Raw genomic sequence first — 20,032 nt, forward strand, 5'->3', positions numbered from 1 at the left:
TGTGACAGAGAGGATGGAGGCTAAATCTGTCCACAGAGCAGAAGTGCTGCAGGATTCCAGTGAAATCACTCATCCCACAAGGGGAATGAATAGCTGCTCCCATGTGTGAACGTGCCATTCCAGAACTCAGCTGACCATGGTATCAGAGGTGGTAGTTCTGCATTTACTGCCAATTTTTGTTTTTAAAGCTTGCAAGACTTGTCTTAATGCTTGCACATCCTAAACTGTGTCTTGGGTCCTGTTTTTTGAGTTAACAACTAAAAGATCCTAAATTATTGTTGAGTTTGAGTGCCAGAACTTCCACCTGGTGAAATCTTCTTGGGGTCTGTCTTTGTTCCAGTATTCAAGACCTCAAAGAGAGACTAAGGCAACGAACAAACTTACCCCTGGGGCCAAGCATTGACACACATGGGGAAACTTTCCTGTCACAAGAAGTGGTGGTTAACCTTTTGCAAGAAACCAAGCAAGCTTTTGAAAGATGTCACAGGGTAAGTTTGCTTCCTGTGACCTCCCTTAGTGGTATCATTTTGTGTGTGAGATTAAGTCTTGAGCTTAAGTTTTTGGTTGAGGTGTGATAGGAAGGTTGTTGTAAATTTGGAAAGGAAAATTTGTAAATTTGTAAAAATTTGTAATTTTTTTTGGTTATTGTAAATTTGAAAAGGAAAGGATATTTCAAATATTTGAACTTGAGTTTTTCATGGAGCCACAGTGGAGGCTGAGGGTTTGTTTTTCCTTGTAGATCTTGTAATTTGTGAGTATTAATGCTGGCTGTTTTTGGAAGAAGTGGGGAAGGTTAAGCCTACTGGCTGCAGTGCTTTTCTTACTAAATTAGACCCAAAACCTGATAAACCTTTAGTGTGCTTTTCTTTTCCTGCTTTAAAAATACACTGAATAGTTCAACAGTTGTTTTCCTGCCTCAAGTGCAATTTCTTCTTACATTAGTGAATGATCACCAACAAAATGTTGAGAGGAATAGTTTTAAACATTATTTACCTTGGTAACCCTCTACAGTTCTTTAAATGCTTCAATCTAACATGAAAAAGGTATTTTACTTCTGATTAAATTGCTGGTTTTACTGCCTGCCAATCATATTTGTCTGGTACTTGGTGTAAATGAAAACTCTTGAAATTTAATTGCAGACTTAAATGTGATTTTTTTTTTTTTTTAATTAGCTAAATGCACTGATTCCTAGGAAATTTTAAGTCCTTTAACATTCTCAATGAGTTCATGGCAGAGAAACTTCAGCAATTTAGATGTTTTAATATTCTCTAAACTGAGTGGGGTCAAAGACAGAGCAGGGTACAGACACAAGACTTCTACCTGAACACCCTTGGGATCACCACCTTCCTCAGGGTGAGAATCAGTGCTGTAAGGCAAGCAGGTGGATCATTATTTTTCTCAATATCATAGTTGCTAGAAGCAGTTGTTAAATTCTTGATATAAACTGGTTTTTTTTTCCTACATGTGCACAACCTTTTGTTTCTGCCTTTCTGTTGGGATCAGATTTAATATAAATTATTTTAGAAGAATTGTATTTGAGTGTAAACCCCAATGGATCTTGGCACATAAGGAGATTTCCAGAATTACAATTTTAGAATTTAGGGGTTTGTGGTCAAAGCAACTTACTGTGCAAAAGATAACTTAGTCCCTGGCTAACTAATTGTGGTATTTATGTCACATAGCAGATGTGTGCAGGGTTCTGCCAGCTGTGACTGCTTTAGGAAAATTAAATTGGTAATTTTGATGTAGCCATATATTGAAACATTTCACTGTTTGGAAATCTCTGTTGTTGGGTTTTTGAGTTTTTTGGGGGGAAATACAGCAGAAATATTAGTGAGTGTTGTGTAAATTACCTGCAGTTGCAGTAATCTTTCTTCCTTGAAGCTTTATAAAAGTCTTCACCTAATTCCTTGGGAACCAAAGCTGTTTTTCCTAGGTACAAAAGCCCTGTCACGTTTTTCTTTAGAGAAGGGATTTACTGACAGGTTGCTGTCCGAAATCCCATGTTGCTTACAGCTCATCAAAGTCCAGATGCTGAGTGTAAATGTGACCATTGCTGCACTTAATAAAAGTGTTCATGCTCCATTGACTCCAGCTGAACTGTGCTAAATGTAGCCCAGGTTCAGAGGCATTATTTTTGCTGCAGTGCTAAGAGAATTCAAACTGGAGCTCCAGCTCACCCAGTGTCCTGCTTCTCACTGTGGCCAGTGTCAGGAAAGTGTTAAAAGAATAAAAATACAGGGTATACATAGAGTAATCTCTTCTGTATGCATTTTCCAGCATCCAGTGGCATTCAGGTTAGGCAGTTCCTGAGACTGCATCTGGAAAACTGTTGTAAGGACTATTAATTAATATCTTCTTTTATTATTACCCTTATTATTATTATTATTAGAAAGTGTTAATACATTTGCTTATTGTAGCCTCCTGTGGCAGCTTCAGTTTACTTGTAAATACTGAAAGGTTTGTTGATATTATGGGCTGTTCCTGAATAATTCTCTGTATGGACACTTTTCATTTTGAGTAAAATTCCAATTATTCTGAATACTTGTTACATTTTAAGCTTATCCCCTTTGCAATATCCAATAAACTTTCAAATCTATGTAGAACTGACCTTTAGGATATTTTTTTTTCTTTTTCTTTAAAGCTCTCTGATCCCTCTGACTTACCCAAGAATGCTTTCAGAATTTTTTCTATGCTTGTAGAGTTCTTATGTACTGAACACATCGATTATGCATTAGAAACAGGCCTTGCTGGTGAGTACAGTATTTCCTGAGCATTTCATCTCCTTGGCCTTTCTGTGCAGATGATCTTGGCTGTGCCTTATTGATTGGCCTTGTTCAGGATGTGTTGGTTAAATTAAATCTGTTTTGTGTGTTTGGGGGTTGACATTTAATGGCTTCTAAAGTGTAACTTTGATTTGGGGAATTGATGCACAGATGGAAACGTGCTTCTGTCTTTAGAAACATTTTTATCATAGAAATTGGGACATCAGCATTCCCTACCTCTGTATTCTGAGTCATAACAGGAGAATATTTTTGTATTAAATCTTAATGTTTATAGGAATTCAGTGCTTGTTTGTATATTTGTGTGCTTAAAATGACAGTAAATAAGAAAACTGCTTGTTTAAAGAAGTTAAAATCTTGACAGTGAGAACCTGCCTGTCTTGTAAGACAGCATCAAACTCACATTCTGAAGGAGTTCTTAAATTGACTGCTCTGTTTTGCCATCAGAAATGTTACCAGTGAGGTATTTCTTATGCTTGTTACCAATATAGCTATGAGAAGAATTCTATATATGGCACCGTGGTAAATTTTTGAAACTCTAAGCCTGTGATTTAAGCATTCATGGAAAAAATCTGCATATTTAAAAAGTCATCATGCTAATGATAAGAGCTGCATATCGTTACAATTCTAATGAAACCTCCTTTGCTTCAGGCATTCCCTCTTCTGATTCAAAGAATGCAAATCTTTATTTCTTGGATGTTGTCCACCAGGCCAATACTATTTTCCATTTATTTGACAAGCAGTTCAATGATCATCTGATGCCACTGATCAGGTACCTTTGTTTTGATTAACATTTCCTCTGGTCTATTTTTGGTGAAGAGAGCAATTTTTTTTCATTTTTCATCTTTATTAAGAGAAGTTTATGCTTGGAGTAGTTCAACTAGATATTGTGGGAGGGGGAAGAAGGGAAGTTTAAACAAATTGGTTCCTTTGGAAACAAATGGGAGAGGGTGAGCTCCAGGAATACTGATAGGAAGGAGAGACATGTTGCTCCATGGAGATTTTGCTGCTGCATTTCAGGTGGGACTCAAGGGGGTTTGTGGCTGTGCCCTTTTCCTGCTGGGGTGGGAAATCTTCACTAGATCCTGTTGGAAGCAGCAAAGCCAGCAGACAGATTAGTTTTGAAATTTTAATACTGTCACATATCTTCTATACTCTTGCAGTTCTTCTCCTAAATTATCTGAATGCCTTCAGAAGAAAAAGGATATCATAGAACAAATGGAAGTGAAGCTGGATATGGGCATTGATAGGCAAGTAGAGATTAAAACTTTCTCTTAATCTTTTAAACCACACCTTTGTGATATATGTTAACTGGCCTTTTAAACATTAATTATTCCTCAACTGAAAATTGATATTTTAATTTTTTTAAATAAATAAACTTATATTATTGTGCATAGGAAATTTACATTTTGTGTGGTTAGAGGGTCATGTTTTCCATGGCAGATTTCTGACCCAAAAATGCTTCAGGAAGGATGTTAATGGATTTTGCTTATGTTGAAAGTGTGCAATAATTCACTGTTACCTTATTGTCTCAAACTGGTGTTTTTCTACTTTGAAAGAGGGAGAAATGATGATTGAAATAGGTTAAGCACTTGCAGGATTTCCATTAGGAGCAAGGTTTGACAAAAATAGGTTAAATGATTTGCTGGGATCTGTGCAGTGCTATGGATTAGACCGAGTCGTGGAAGTCTGGAGACCTGGAATAATTTTGATTCTGACATTGACTTGCTTTGAGGTTGTGACTCATTTAATCTTTTTTCTATTTCTCAGAATAAAAATGAGGGGATAGCTATAAAAATTGCAAATTAAAATCACAGCTGTTTTGCAGCAGAGGAAAATAATAAACTAACGAGCTTAATATTAGGAAATGGAGCTGGTGTGTGATGCCCTACTTCTGATTTGAGGTATTATTTTCTGCAAGTGCAAGGAGAAGGTGGAAATAGGGGGTGTAAGGTGGCAATTGAGATTTTAACTGCTCCTGCTGCAGGTGACCTTAGAGGTTTAAACACGAAGTTGGAAGCACTTGAAGCACTGAGGCTATAAGCTTAGATCTAGACAGATACAGGTCAGTCATCAGTATTACAGTGGTTTGTATCTGTTTGTGCTAAATAATTAATTTCTTAAAGACTTAGGAGAACAAGTTCTTGTCAGAAGACAGTACATTCAAAGGTTTGTGGATGAGGAATTGGAAAAAAAATTGTGTTTCAGCACATAAAAAAGAGAGATTAGTTTCGAGATGAGCATTACATGTAAAATGTGTTTGTGGGGCTATTTTGTGCTGCTTTATGGTACCACTGATGCTGTTGAGAATTGATTGTTCTGCTTAAAGGAATGAGTTTAAAAAAGAAAGCAAATTTTTGAAATGTTGATGGTTTCACCTTTATCTAATCTGGAAAAGTCCAAGTGCAGCTTCTTGAAAACCATTCACAGCAATTATCTATCTCAGTAAAAGTGATTTATTAGCCAAACAGAATTAGTTCAGTTGGTTTTCTCTCAGTATGTATGTTGTGTAAACAGCCTTCTGGGAGTATTTATTCCAAATGGAAATTGAGGAGAATGCAATATATTATTTCTTTAAATTTCTGTTGGTATGTGGACTTGGAACAAAGTCAATCTGAAATACAATTCTGAGCTCTATATATAGGAAAAAAAGGAGTTTTTTCCCCTCTCTGGTTGCATGTATTCTTCACCACCCCACCCCAGCTTGAATCCTTCAAGGCCTGGAATGTCCCTGATGGTTTTGTTTGGGAAGGCTGGGGGGGTGAAGGAAAGGGGAAGGGGAAGAGAAGAGAGCCAGGGGGATGTTCCTGGCCAAGGTGGCTACTGGGAGAGGTTTGCAGCCTCTGTCTCTGCTTTGCTGTTTGACCTTTGCTTTGGACTCGAAGGAAAGCAGAGCCTTGACCTTAGATAATGTTCTGAACAGATAAATCCTATAAAGGAGAAATAATTGATGCTGTAAAACTCCATTAGATTTCTGGGAGCAAGAGAAATACCAAGTTCTGGCAAAGGAAGAAGTTTCTTCTTTGCCCTCACCCTTCCTTCATTTCCCAAGTGTTTTCTGAGGCTTGCTTCTGACTAATATGCAACGTGATCTCATTCTGCTAAACTCCTTGGAATGCTTCCTTCTGATTCTCTCTGAAGGATGCTATCCAGTTCCTCTGAAGAGCTGGATTTGAATGGATTACCTCACAATTCATGTGTCCCCTTTAAAAGCAGCAGGCTGCATGCTCTGCTCCAAGACACTCAACTTGGAGGAAAGAGTTTTTAGGAATTTTTTTTTGGCTGATGCTCCTTTTTCTAACTGCTTTCATAAAATCTCCTCTATAGAAAAATGTTAGATGCTGGGTTTTTTTCCCCTCATTGCTTCATGCTGCTTAGTTTTGTCCAGAATTGTGTCAGTATATATAAATATAAAAGTCAATGAAATGAAAAAGTTTCCTTCAAAACCCAATCTGTCTTTGTAACTTTAAAGGACACTGAATTGTATGATTGGACAGATGAAACACATCTTGGCTGCAGAGCAGAAGAAGACAGATTTCAAACCAGAAGATGAAAACAATGTTTTGATTCAATATACAAATGTAAGTAACCAAAGTCTCAGCTCTTGAGTGTTATCAGGCACAAGATGCTCCTTACCAAACTCCCATTAGACAACATGTGCATTTTCTTAATTTACTTCTATCTCGCACCAAGCACCTCCAAACTCTGTTGTGGACTATTTTCTCAAGCTGAAAAGGAGCATGAGTAGTTTTTATCAAGTGTCAGACACAAATCAGTGGGTGCTGGAGGAACTGGCACCTTCTTTCCCCTCCCAAGAGGCCCAAATTTGGAACAAAGCTTTTAGCTGATAATTACCTTTAAGCTATCAGTTTCAGAAAATCAATTATCAGGTACTCTCCAGTTGCTGAGTGGTTTTTCCTCTCAGAATGGCAGGAACATGGCAAAGCATCACAGGTACAGCATGAACATTTTGCTGCAGTGTTCTCTCTCCAGTGAGTGTGTCTGAATCCCAGCCTGGGGGCTGCTGGGGTGGCTCACATTAGGGAAAAAGGCAGGGAGAAGTAGGGGAAAAACTCAGTGGGAAGAAGTGAGAGCATTCCCTAGATTCCTGCAGCCAGGTGGGAATGGGAGAAGTGCAGCAGTAGGAAATAAGAGTGTGGGAAGGGTGGGAATCTCTGTATGGCTCTTAATTTGGATTTATGATTGTGACTCACAAGAGGCTTTTAATCACACACCCCTTTGCTGGATCACTAAATTAAAAATCCAGATTAAAATGTTCTATTCTGAACTGGTGTGAACTATAACTTATTTGAATATTTTCTTGCATCCATGTTTCTACTTTTATTTTTGCATCTTTGCGTGGCAAATAAAAAGAAATGTGGAAAATTATTAACTGAAGAACAAACTTTTACAACACATCATTGAGATTAATCAAAGTTAGTAACTGATGTTCAACTTACAATGTGGAAGAAAGTAGATTGTCACAGACATATTTTATGAAAAAATCCTTTTGTCAGGATCTTTCTCCTGAGAAGCTGAGAAGCTTCAGATTCTTCATGTTTTGCTGCCTTGGAATGTGATTTGGAGAATTGTTTACCCAGCATGTGAAATTTTTTACTTGATGACCAATGACAGCCACCTGTGTCGAGGCTGTGAGCAGTCACAAGATTTTATTATCATTCCTTTCTTTTCTTTGCTAGCTTTCTGATGAAATCCTTTCTTCTATTCTTTTAGTATAGTTTTAGTATATAGTTTTCTTTTCATATAATACATATGATAAAATAATGAATCAGCCTTCTGAAACATGGAATCAAGATTCTCATCTATTCCCTCGTCCTGTGACCCCTGTGAACACCACCACAGTACATTACCTAATTCTTACTTATTTCTTTCTATTTTTTAATCTAGGCTTGTGTTAAAGTGTGTGGGTATGTTAGGAAACAGGTGGAAAAGATCAGGAACTCCATGGATGGCAAGAACGTGGACACGGTTTTGATGGAGCTCGGGGTTCGTTTCCATCGCCTCATCTATGAGCACCTACAGCAATATTCCTACAGCTGCATGGGGGGAATGCTGGCCATTTGTGACGTGGCTGAGTACAGGAAGTGTGCCAAAGACTTCAAGGTGAGCCTGTCTGTAGCTATGATATTTTCTGAAAAATCCTTTTGCCAGGATTTTTCTCCTGAGAAACTGAGAGGCCTCAGGAACAAAATATAAATAATAATTATCTGTTTCTGTGGAATGCAACAGGTGGATCTGGGATTGGTCTCATGTAGTTGTTTCTAATCACAGTCTAGCTGTCTTGGACTGTCTAGTCAGTCACAAGATTTTATTATCATTCCATTCTTTCCTTTCCTTGCTAGCCTTCTGATGAAATCCTTTCTTCTATTCTTTCAGTATAGTTTTAATATAATATATATCATAAAATAATAAATTAGCCTTCTGAAACATGGAGTCAACATTCTTGTCTCTTCCCTCGTCCTAAGACCCCTGTGAACACCACCACACCTGTCCATCAGGAGGGAGTGATGGTGCTAAATCCTCTCTCTCCTCATCTTTTGAAGATACTGTGGGAATCCTTAAAATCAGAGGGTTTTGGGAAAGCTGCAAAAGGCAGGCCTCATGTTGGAACCCAGGACATCCCTCTGGCTGTCCTGGATAGCTCAAGCCCCTGCTAGGGGGCTCAGAGACCTTGGCACAGAGACCAAAACCCCTGTGCCTTTGATTTTGACCCATGGAAAAAATTACCAACTTTATATGAGGAATTACAACTCACAAAAGTTTAAGTGGAATGATAGTTAGTTCATCACAGGGTGAAAAGTAGAATTTTGGGGTTTTTAGAATGGGGGCTTGGGGTCCCAAGATGGAGGAATTTGGGTGTGCCTTGTCCTCCTTCTTTTTCTTAGCCTCCATCTTCTGGGTGGTGTTGGCACTTTTAGATTGGTTTAGAGTAGAAGCTCACTGTCTAACAGAGGTGATAGGTATTGAGAAATTATTGTAAATTATGTACATGTAGTTTTTAGTATAAAAGATAACACTGCCCCAAGGACGGGCAGTGTGCCTCAACCCGACCTGCCAGACAGACCAGTGGGTCAGAGAAAGAATGTTAGAGATAAGAAACAATAAACAACCTTGAGAACCAGAACAGAGGAATCCTCACTCCTTCTTCGACAGCTGGGCTGGAAAAAGAGACTTTCTAATGCATCTCAGGGTCATCCTGACCAGCAGAGATTCTGAGAGCCTCAGAGACAGCAGAGCTGTGATTAGAGCTGAGCAGTAGCCGTAAGATTGGTCAGCAGAAAAATTATGTAAGCAGTAGAAAAGTAAGGGCAAAGAGAACAATGGTCTGTGTATTAAAGCTTGTCTAGAATAACTCCCTAAGCTGCAGAAAAGTATATCTAGTGAGATATTGGAAGTTCTAAGCTGAATAATGGAGCTGTGTGCATTGTGTTTGAAGGCTCACAAGCAGGTATTGTATTTGAAATAAGCAAGCATTGTTTAACTGAAGGTACATGTGCTTATAGTGGGTTGGATGGAGCTACTGTCAATGTGCTTTTGCTTTGTGTGATTGGTCAAAAAACTTACTTTATAAGTTGTAACATTGAGTTCTTGGTCTGCTGCCTGAGATGCGAGCTGATGGCATCTTCCCATTGTCAAAACCATGTCAGGAGGCTGGTGCTGGAAAATAAAACAGCTCAAGGCACGTTCTAGCAGTCCCATCCCATTTGTGATTTGTACACAGGCCCCAGCCAGCGATAGATGTAGATGGATATTCTGTTACAAGACTTCAACCTGATGGATATTTTGTTATAAGACTTCAAGCAACTCTAAGTTAATTTCTGCTTTTTCCTTTGTTTCCTCTTGCCCACAGATTGCGCTGGTCTTACAGCTCTTTGATACCCTGCATGCACTTTGCAACCTTCTGGTTGTAGCCCCAGATAATTTGAAGCAGGTTTGCTCAGGAGAACAACTTGCTAACCTGGACAAGAACATCCTTCACTCCTTTGTCCAGCTGCGTGTCGACTACAGGTCTGCTCGTCTGGCTCGCCACTTCAGCTGAGAGCATGGCAGGAAACCTTGCACCTTTGGGCAGCCTCAGTTGTTAGAAAGCACAGGGAATTATTTCTTACCAACCATGGGTGTAACTTTTGTGGGACAGTGATTGTTCAGGATAAGGCAGCAGCCATATTTAAACCTGGCCATGTGGAAGGAGAGCAGGTAAAAATCTGGATGATGTTTCATGTTAGCTCAAGTTCTCCCAGTGAAGAATTTCACAAATCTACTTGCTACTGATTTTTTTTTTTTTAATTGGAAACATGTTGGTGTAGGAGAGCAAATGGTGCATTGAAAGTATTTTAGTGTTCAATATTGAATGATCAGATACCATTTGTTAGACTTGAACTACAGAGCATAGCCTAGGTAATGGATTACATAGAATAGACCAGTGTAAAAACATTCTTCATCAATTTTAATGACTTAGACTTCAGCACAGCTAATCATAATCAAATTATCTTTGATTGGTGTTTCTAAGTCATATCTTTCATTTAAAACGTTATCCTGCTCAATGTAATTTCTTGCTCTAATTAATTAGCTTGGAATTTCTTTGAGAAGTAGGAGTAAAACACTATCCCAGAAAGATATAATTTATTCATTGTCTAGCATTCTAAACAGAACTAAAGTGGTGAAAAGTTTTGGATTTTTTTAAATTTTATTTTTGGTTCTTTGGCTTTGTTTTGGTTTTTTTACCTAATAGTCAAGGGCCCACTGGAATGTACTGGCATTGTATGATCTGACATTATTGTTTCTGTTTGATACCAGCACACTGAATTTTATATATGCTCCTGAAGTGAATTCAGCTGCCTTGCCTAAGGCATCCTTATTGCAAGGGGAGGTGCCCATTGTTGGGTTACTGTAAAAGAACTTTTTCTCCTGTCTTATTTTGTATGTAAATAAGTTCAAATTCTAATGAAGTGAAAGGATAAAATGTAGCCCAGTTTTTGCTATGTGGCAGGAATGGCTCCAGCAAAAACTTAGAGTGGCAAATTCTCCTGCTGAAGAGAATTGATCCTCAGTGCCTGAGCAATATAAAATGTTGAAGTGTGTGAAAGCTGCTCTTCCACTGATCATAACTTTCATATTGGACAGAGGCTACTCTGTGTCTGTTGTGCTCCAGGGTTTATTCAGGAGTTCCTGACGTGGACCCACAGTGTGCACACAGTGAACTGAAGCAGCAGTGGTGTTTGAAACCTCTGGGGTGGCTTTTCCACAAGCAGCTGGAAATTGTTGTAAATAGACCTTTTTTTTCAGAGTGGGCTCTTGTGGAAACCAGGTTGGAACTGCAGTGGAGCAAATCCTTTCTAACACGTTCCTTCTACTGTGGGCTCAGCACATTATGGAAACTTCTTTGTCTCCCATCTCCAGAGCAGCATTTCTATCCATTCACTTTAAGGGTTGGTCAGAGAATTGTATTTTCCTCTTCTGGTAAAGAATTCCCAGGTGGGGTCAATATTGAACTTCTCTTGCTTAGCTGGGGTTCTCCTGCTTCATTCTGGATTTAGGGGAGCATTCTGTCAGTAAACAAGGGAATGGATGCCAGCCTGGCTCACAGCATCCAGGGAGTCTGGCTGCTCTGCTGGGCTGCTCTGCTCTGTTCCTTGGCCATGGCAAAGCCACAGAGGGGTTTGGACACAGGAGGAGGCACCTGCTTGTACTGCTGCCATTTTTGTTCCAAAAGCTCTGATGTGAATTCAGATGATACCTCTCTGTTACCTCTGTAACTGAAAGCCAACAATTTTAAGGCTGTGGTTTTATGAACCAATACAAAATCTTTCTACAAAAAAAAAAAAAAAAAGTGTCAATATGCTAACACTTCAGAACAGTGAACATCATCTTGAAATTGCAGATCACAGAAGTGCTTCAGAATTTGTTGTATGACTGTTTGAATTTTTTTAAGGTTGTATGAAATGTATTTACCATATTCCTTGCTTTGTTAGCTGTGTTTTCCATGCATATGCTCAGTGCAATATTTCCATTATGCCTGTTAACAGGAGGCAGCAAAAAGTAGGTGAACACTTAGATATGTAAACTCTTCCTCAATAAAAATAATTCCTTCCAGATACTTTTTTCTTTTCATTTCCATGTTCCTCGAAGATATTTATACTCAATTGTATAAGCCCTTCTATTTAAAAGAAAAAAGAAAGAATAAAAGTAATTTTACTGACCAAATTTATCACTGGTGTGAGCTTTCTCCTTCCTATAAAAAACCTCCCCATGCACACACTGGAAGTTTCTATTTCTGGAGAAGGCTGCATTGTCAGTAAGTTTATTTTATAATACAAGTTGGATTGGGATGGGGTGGGGGGAACTATAATTTTCACACATTTTTAAGTTTAGAGCTCTTACAGCATATAATTTAGAAAAATATTTCCAGTGGCTTATGAATGCAATAAAATAGTATCTAAAATACAAATATGCCTTTTAATATTCATATAATGAGTTAAAGTATTGCCTGTCTAATGTTCCCTCCTACAACATAGGCATTTATTTATCAGGCTGGCAGCCAAGCCTGGGAGGGGGAGAGAGTGTGTGTGTGTAATTATGTTGTCTACAATTGGTGAAAATGGCTTTGCAGTAAACTGTTGTAGGCTGGAAAAGAAGCTGTGGGTTTTTTTCAAGTCCTGTAATTTATCAAGGTCACTTGCTATTTTGTTCTGTTTGTGTGTGCACAGAGGGCAGGAAGGAATTCTGTAACAATCTTTCACAAATAGTGCAAAAAAAAAAAAAAAAGGGGGAAACAGCAGTGCTGGGAAATATGAGATAGAGAAATAGAGGGTAAGAAGTGAAGAAGATATGAACTAAAAAAGGATATGGAGAAGGAGCAGTTTTAAATGAAGAAGCACATGGAGGAGGAGGTCAAAATAGGAATGATGGAAACCTGACACACACAACCTGGGAGGAAAAGCAGGATTGGCATTGAATTTCCACAGCTGTGTCCCACCCTGAAATGAAATCAGCCTCCAGAGGAGAGGGGCTGGCTGAAATACTTGGCTGTGGAGCTGTTCATTCATCTGGAGAGATGGATCCAACAGGAGGAGAATCCAAACCCAGTGTGTGTCTGCTCTGAAGGACAGGTGCTGATATGGGAGTGGAAATGCATCAGCAAGGTGCAGCCTCCATGGAGGGAAGAGAATTTGTCTTCATTTATGTCCAGAACCACAGAGCTGAGCTTGTGATTATCTTTGAGGACGACAGTGAGCTGGAGGAAGGTGAGTGACTGCTGGATTTGAGGGTGGCAAGTGTCGACAGAGGGAAATTCTGGCTATCCTGGCTATGGGGAGAGGACTTGGGTTACGTTTGGGGTTTGGTTTTATTTTCCTCTTCACAAAGTCATTTTAATTCATTGGTGATGTGATGGAGTGTTGCCTGAATTGACTGCTCTGTTTCTGGGGGAGATTTTGTGTCTTGCAAAGTACCTTGGTGAGGATGAGGCCCCTTGGGTCCCTTCCTGGGCTGGGTACACCTTGTCCTGTCCTTCAAAACACAAATTTCCAGGTTTCTCGGTCCAGTATGTGCATGGCAGTAAACAGTCTCAGTTCTGGATGTCATGACACACTCCAGAGCAGGAGGTGGCTCTTTGGATTAAATTTTCATAGCAATAATTGTCTTAATTCAGATTAGCACTTGGGTTGAGCCACTCAATTTGAGGCTATGATTTTTTTTCTGCACAAAGGAAGCAGATATCTAAACAATTGCTTGTCTAACTTTAAATGCTGGTAGCAGCCCTTACCCTTTGCTCTTCTTGTCCCAGGAGCAGCAGGGAGGACCAGCCAGCCACCAGCTCTCTCCTAGAGGACAACAGAAAGGTAGGAACACCTTTCTTGTCCTCATGTTCTGCTGGATTTTGGCTTCTGGGCATTATTTCCTCCCCACCACCTCCTCTGTGGTAGCTGTAAATGGAGACAGATTTCTGTTTTGCTTCTGTGTCAAGGCTGGCATGTTGTAGGCTTTTTTTTTTTTTTTCTTTCCTGGTGTTTCTACACCTGTTTTAAGGAGGGGAGGGAGGCAGATCTCCTGCCCAGTTACATTCAGTTCTTTGCTTGTCTTTTTTTCTCCTCCATTCTAATTTCTTTTGGTGGTAGGAGATTTCTCTGCCACATCTTCTGCTTATCTTGCAGTGGGGAAGCAGCTGTGTTTGCCTGTCGTCTTTTCTCTTGTGTGGGGCACAGCCCTGTGTCAATACAGCCCTCAGTGTGTGTGGAAACCTTGGTTTCTACTTTTATTCTCTTAGCTTTATGTTCCTGTGCCCTGTTTTCCTTTCAGATCTCAGGACTTCACTATCCCTTCCCCTCTGTTCCACTTTGCCAGAGAGGGAAAAATCTGTAACTTTGCAATGTGGCTTCCTGGCGACCTTTACATATTATCTGGTGCTTCTTCATCCACGTGGAGCCTGGTGGGAGAAGTGCAGCTTCTTTCCCCTTCATCCCTCTACTTTCCCCAAATTCTCTCATCTCTGCAGGTCTCTGGTTCCATCTCTTTTCCTCTGACCTATACATTATATTGAAACTTCATATAAGGGGCCAGCCATGGGGGAAAACTCAGATATCTCAGCTTTAATCTTTAATGTGCCAGGAAAGTAACATGAAATGCAAAGCTGAACCTTTCTGAAGAGTATCAGCTTAAATCAAAATTACTTGTTTTCATACTTGATTGAAGTTTTCTTAGTAATTTATTTATTTGTAACTTCAGTTCATCCTGATATGGGATGAAACCAAATCTGAGGCTTGCTTGTAGCAGTCCCAAATCCTGCTCATCTGCACTGCTGCTTTTCCTCTGTGGAGTGAGGAGACCTTGGAGCTGAGGCTGGAACATGGCTGAGCCACAGGCTGTGACAATTCCTACCCTTGCCATGCCTTTCCTGTCCTCATCCCTGCTGTGAGGGGCCAGCCCTCATATTCTCTGCCTGCCCTGACCAGCCATCCCTTCAGTGAGAAACCTTTTCCTAGTATCCAGTCTCCCTGTGGGGTCAGAGTTGTCCCACCCCACAAATGTAATTTTAGATCATGTGTGACCATCCCAAGAGCCACAGCTGTCAGTGCTGCCTTGTTCTGCTGATCTCCCAATGTGCAGCATTCTTTGAAAGCTGAAATTTTAAAATTTTTCTTCTTGAAGTGTAAAACCTCCCCTCTCTCGTTGAAAGTCAAAATCATCTGCAAGGCTACTGAGTCCTGAGGGGCTTTCATCAGCAGTGGCTGCAGCTGAAAGCCCCTCAGGCTGTGTTTTGTTGTTCTCAGACCTGGATTTAGCAAGGACAGAGGAGAGAACAGACTAAGAGGTGTTGGCCCTTTCCATTTGTCCCCTCTGTGTGCACAGTGGGGCTCTGTAAGCTTTGGGGCTGTTTCTCCTCCCCAAAGGAGGCTGTTTGCACCACTCTTCCCTTGAAATGGATTCACCTGAACCCCAGCTGATCTGGGTTCTGGATCTCCTCAGGGCAGCCCTGGCCCCTTCCCAGCCCCATCCCAAGGGTTTATCCTGGCACAACAGAGCCCTGGCAGGTCTTGGATGTGCAGCTGCTTTTGCATGGTGGCATCATATTGTATTTGTGGCAGGAAGGAATGATGAATCTGATTTCATGTTCTCAGACAGCTAATTAATTATTTTATGATACTATATTATATTAAAGAATACTAAACTAAATTGTACTAAAGAATACAGAAAGAATACTTACACAATGCTAAAAAGATAATAATGAAAACTCGTGACTCTCTCCAGAGTCCAAACACAGCTTGGCCCTGATTGGCCAAAGAGTGAAAACAACTCACACCAGAACCCAATGAAACAATCACCTGTTGGTAAATAATCTCCTAACACATTCCAAAGGAGCAAAACACAGGAGAAGCAATCAGATAATTATTGATTTCCTTTTCTCTGAGGCTTCTCAGTTTCACAGGAGAAAAATCCTGGGTGAAGGGATTTTTCCAGAAATTGGGAATGCCCAGCATCAATCTGTTGGGGACAGGAGTTATTGTTCTGTCAGGGGTTCAGCCTCATCAAGGGCCTCTCTTTGCTTCTAAAGAAAGAGACTGTGGAGAGAAGATGTGTCCAGAGCCAATTCCAAGCTCCAGGTGTTAGGATAAACAGTTCAGGTTCACCTGGGTTGCTGATGGTCATTGTGAGCCCTCCACTGATATTTAACTGATGTTTGAGCATTGTGGAGAAGCCAGTGAACACCAGCTTGCATTTGAAACATTTTTGTAACATCCATTTTACTGTAAACAATTCATTAAAACGACTTGCTAAGTCTTAGGCAAGTGGATTTTTGAAGGTTGCTCATTTTACTTATCCACCCAAAGTCAATTTGAGTATGAATATATAACATTTTACTCATAATAGCAAACAACTTCAGAGAAGAGACATTTATTCTGGAGGCAGAGATTCAAACTAGACAGCAATGATGCATTACAAATATATAATTATTTGCACTAATATTTGAGCAGGTGGAATGGATTAGTACATGGTCAACATTGCACTGCTGATAACATGTATTTTTCTATATTAATATGTACTGTGCAACATGTATTAAAATTGTCAATAATTCATTTTAACAGAGATAGCAATATTTATATTGCTGTGTTTTACAGACAGCAGAGTGAATTGTTAAAATGTGTAAAGCTGGGCTAAATTTAACTCAACTTTGTTTCCCAGCATGTGTGGTTTTAATTTCTCATTAAGCAAAAAAAAAAAAAAAACAGCAACAAAACACCTTTCAACCTAGAAAGATTCTTGCTCTTCCATGGAATTTCTTTTCCAAATCCTTTCCTTCTCCCTCCAGCCTGTCAGGGAAAAGCTTGAAATAAGATCTCCAAGACCCAGCCCAGCCCCTTGTAATAGGTGGATTCCTTCAGTGGATTTTTCTGAGTTATATGAAGCTCAGGTGTTTTGGTTTTTTTTCTGTTTTTAAGATCTATTTTGTCTTCTGCTATGTTGCTTGTTGTTTTCCCTTCTTAATGCATTTTTGGAAGGCTCTGTGGGTAAAGTTAGTGTGTTTAACCAGTGAATGCATCTCCTTTTATAGAGAAGGATCGAGAGGAGACATTCTGGGATAAGCAGGAAATTCTGCACAGCAATGAGCCACTAAGTTTTAGAGGAATATCTTAAACTGTCAGAGAACAGGGTTAAGTTCAATATTAGGAAGAAATTGTTCCCTGTGAGGGTGCTGAGGCCATGGCACAGGCTGCCCAGAGAAGCTGTGGCTGCCCTGGATCCCTGGAGGTGTTCCAGGCCAGGTTGGATGGGGCTTGGAGCAACCTGGGATGGTGGAAGGTGTCCCTGCCATGGCAGGGGATGAAATGAGATGATATTTTAAGTCCTTTCCAACTAAAATAATTCTGTAATCTTGGATCATGTTGTCTGCCAGTGTTTCTTGACAATTGTTGTGTTCTGACATGCAGATCTGGAATTGTGTTTGGGGGAGGAAAAAATGGATTTTGCTGCTTTTTTTCCTCCTGGGGAAATCTGTCTGCAGGGAGGCAACTAAATTGCAAGCAGCAGCAGTTCAAAGCAGCCAGAATCCCTGCATCCATCTGAAGACTTTAAAGGAATGTTCCTGACCAGCCAGACACAAGTTCAACTGGGCTAGTGAATCTCCACTTGTGTACCCTTTGTTTTGTATGTGTGGGGCTGGTTTTTGTATATATGCTGATATATATCAATCTCAGAAGTGGCTGTGGGGATGGATTGCTCCTTCCTCTTGTCTAGGCAACTCCTTTGTTCTGAAATAGCATCTTACATTTGAAAAGCTTCTTTAAATGTGGAAAGACATCTTTCTTCAGTGTCAGAGCATCTGCCATAAATGTCTGTGTGAACTGAGTCCCCGGTTGAGACTAAAGAGAAGAAAAGTCTTGCTTAGCTGTTGAGAGTCAGCTTGCTGCTTTTTTATTTACTTTTTTCTTCCTGTAACAGTGAAAGCCTTAAGTAGTAATTTTGAGACAGAGCTTGAAGTCCGGGTCTTCTGAAGGAGACCAGAAATAGCTGGCTTGTGTTTGCTCAACATATGGGGCACAGTGCCAAATGCACTGCTGGTGTGAGCAGCTGTAATTTTGCCAGCTTCAATGGAAATATGAATTTTTAAAAGTCCATAAGCACGTTAGACACATACCTTTGTCTTCCCACAATTAGTTTTGTTGCCTGCATAGCATGAGGCTTTCTGTAGTGCATAATCCAATGCCTAAATATAGTAATTCCAATGCACTTGAGATCAATTAGATTTGTACTTTTAAACTCAGTTTTGTCTATAAAGATAATGTTATGTTGCTGAAGGGATTTGGTATTTAAAGAGTCTGAACAAGTCTAAGTGGCTCTTGGGCATTATAATTTTTATTTAGCTGCTTTTAGCCCAATCACTAATCAAATTAAAACCTACCATGACTGGTGTGTAACTCAGAGCAGACAGCTGAGTGTCTTTAGCTAATAGCACTTAATTTTTTGGTGACAGGGGTGCTAAGGTGGTGCTTTTGTTAGCAAGAAGAGACTTCTCTTTTCTGCAAATTGAAAAATAGATTAAAGTGACTTTGGGGAAACAAGAACACATAGGTTCAAGGTTGTAGTAGTCCCTGTAATGATGGGCAAAGATCTCTTTGAAGCCTTTACACAGTGAAGGTGCTTTGCTTTAAAGGAAATGGCTTTATTTGGTCTTTACAAACAACAATCCTGTAAAAATAATGCTGCTGGTTGTGTGAAGGGAGGAGAGGGGAGGGCAAGAGCGAGCTGTCAGCTTCCCTCTAGGACATTATTCCAGAAGAGACCTTCAGATCAGGCCACTGGAGGGACAATTCCTTGTGCAGCAGTGATCCAAAGCTGGGCTTGTTTCCCTCGAGAAAGCCGGAGCCGTTCTTTGTACAACGTGTAATTCTTCCATGTTGGTGTTTTCCATTCAGACCCACCATGTGAGGTAAGAAACAGGAAGGTGGGCACTTTTCTGCTTTGTTTCATGGGAAAATGGCACATTTAGCAACATGAGGGGCCAAGCTGAAAAAGAGAAGGCAGGAAATAATGATTCAATGGTAGCGCCGAGGGTTCAGTCACGTGGCGAGGGCAGAAATCAACAGGAATGTCAGCTAAAGAAGAGAGCTCATCCCGGGGTTTTATTTCCAGGACTCACTAAGGTCCTAATCAGGCTCAGGAAATGTCTGCTCTTAGAAATTCCTAAGAGTCTGTCAACTTGATTAAAAAAAAAAAATGGTATGAGTGTCAATTGTGCTGTCACACACACTCTTACATTTGTCTCCAGCTCTGAGTTGGAGTGTACTTGCTTTTAATTGTCAGTGCCAGAAAATTGCTTCATGCCAAAAAAGACAAGGAACAGCTCTCCTTCTTGAGCATTCCCTGTACAAAATAGACCCAGAAAGAACTAGATGTGCTGAGAAAGCTATGGGAGAGTGACAACATTTTAAAAGTTTTTGTTTTAATTCAGTGGGTAGTTATTTTTTGGATGTTGAACTATGTGGATTCCAAGGGGAAATGGAACAGAGCCAGTTCTGTGATGGAACAAGATTGCAGAAGACAACACAGCTCCTCTGCAGTGCCACACAAGACAGAACTGGAGCCAAAAGAAGCAAAAGTGGAGCAGTTCCCCAGGCATGGAAGCATCCTGGGGGACTGATCCCCAAATTCCCACTCTGTGAGTTGAAATGGGCACTGTGCTTGTTGTTCAGGCTCTCTGTATCATGGACTGAGAGAGAAGGGATCTGTTTCAAAGTCTGATTCATCCTGGCGTGGAACTAAAGTAGGACAGATGATTTGCTTCCTAGAAGAGTCTCAGTTGCTTCATCACTTCTGAAGGGATGCAAGCCACTCGTTTAAACCAGCTAAAATGAGATGCCTAATGACTAAATGAGTAAAATGAGTGCCTAAGATAACCTCACCTACTTTCAGAGGCCAAGAAAGCCATGGCCACTTGTTCATTTGACCCCTGAAAACCATCTGTAATGAATTCAGCTCGTGTGGCACATTGGATTCCGTCTTCCCTGTTGACAGGAAGAACCTCAAGATGACTTTTCTTCCCTGCTAAGTCTGGTGAAGCCTGGAGAGCAGAGAATTTGATGGCAGGCAAATGCTTCCTTTCTGTGGGCAGGAATTGTCTTTAAGAGAGCTGCACAGCCCCTCTGGCTGCTGTGGCTCTGCTCAGGGGTTTATCTCCCATGGCAGTGCTGTGTGAAGGAGCACGTTAGGGGGGTGCAGGCATGAAAACTGCT

At 40.3% G+C, this 20,032-nt stretch overlaps 1 protein-coding gene across 1 annotated transcript in view; it reads left to right on the top strand.

Moving 5' to 3' along the window:
* Window positions 1-12,012, top strand: part of EXOC5 (exocyst complex component 5) — a 28,256-nt gene extending 16,244 nt beyond the window's left edge. Inside the window, exons 12-18 of the mRNA XM_059850571.1 lie at window positions 341-488; window positions 2,645-2,753; window positions 3,435-3,555; window positions 3,947-4,033; window positions 6,256-6,364; window positions 7,692-7,907; window positions 9,655-12,012. Of these exons, the coding sequence (XP_059706554.1) occupies window positions 341-488; window positions 2,645-2,753; window positions 3,435-3,555; window positions 3,947-4,033; window positions 6,256-6,364; window positions 7,692-7,907; window positions 9,655-9,843 (979 nt within the window). The 3' untranslated portion in view covers window positions 9,844-12,012. The remainder of the gene's footprint in view (window positions 1-340; window positions 489-2,644; window positions 2,754-3,434; window positions 3,556-3,946; window positions 4,034-6,255; window positions 6,365-7,691; window positions 7,908-9,654) is intronic.
* The last annotated feature ends 8,020 nt before the right edge of the window (window positions 12,013-20,032 follow it).

Source organism: Haemorhous mexicanus, chromosome 6, assembly GCF_027477595.1.
Source record: "Haemorhous mexicanus isolate bHaeMex1 chromosome 6, bHaeMex1.pri, whole genome shotgun sequence".
Classification (NCBI taxonomy): domain Eukaryota; kingdom Metazoa; phylum Chordata; class Aves; order Passeriformes; family Fringillidae; genus Haemorhous; species Haemorhous mexicanus.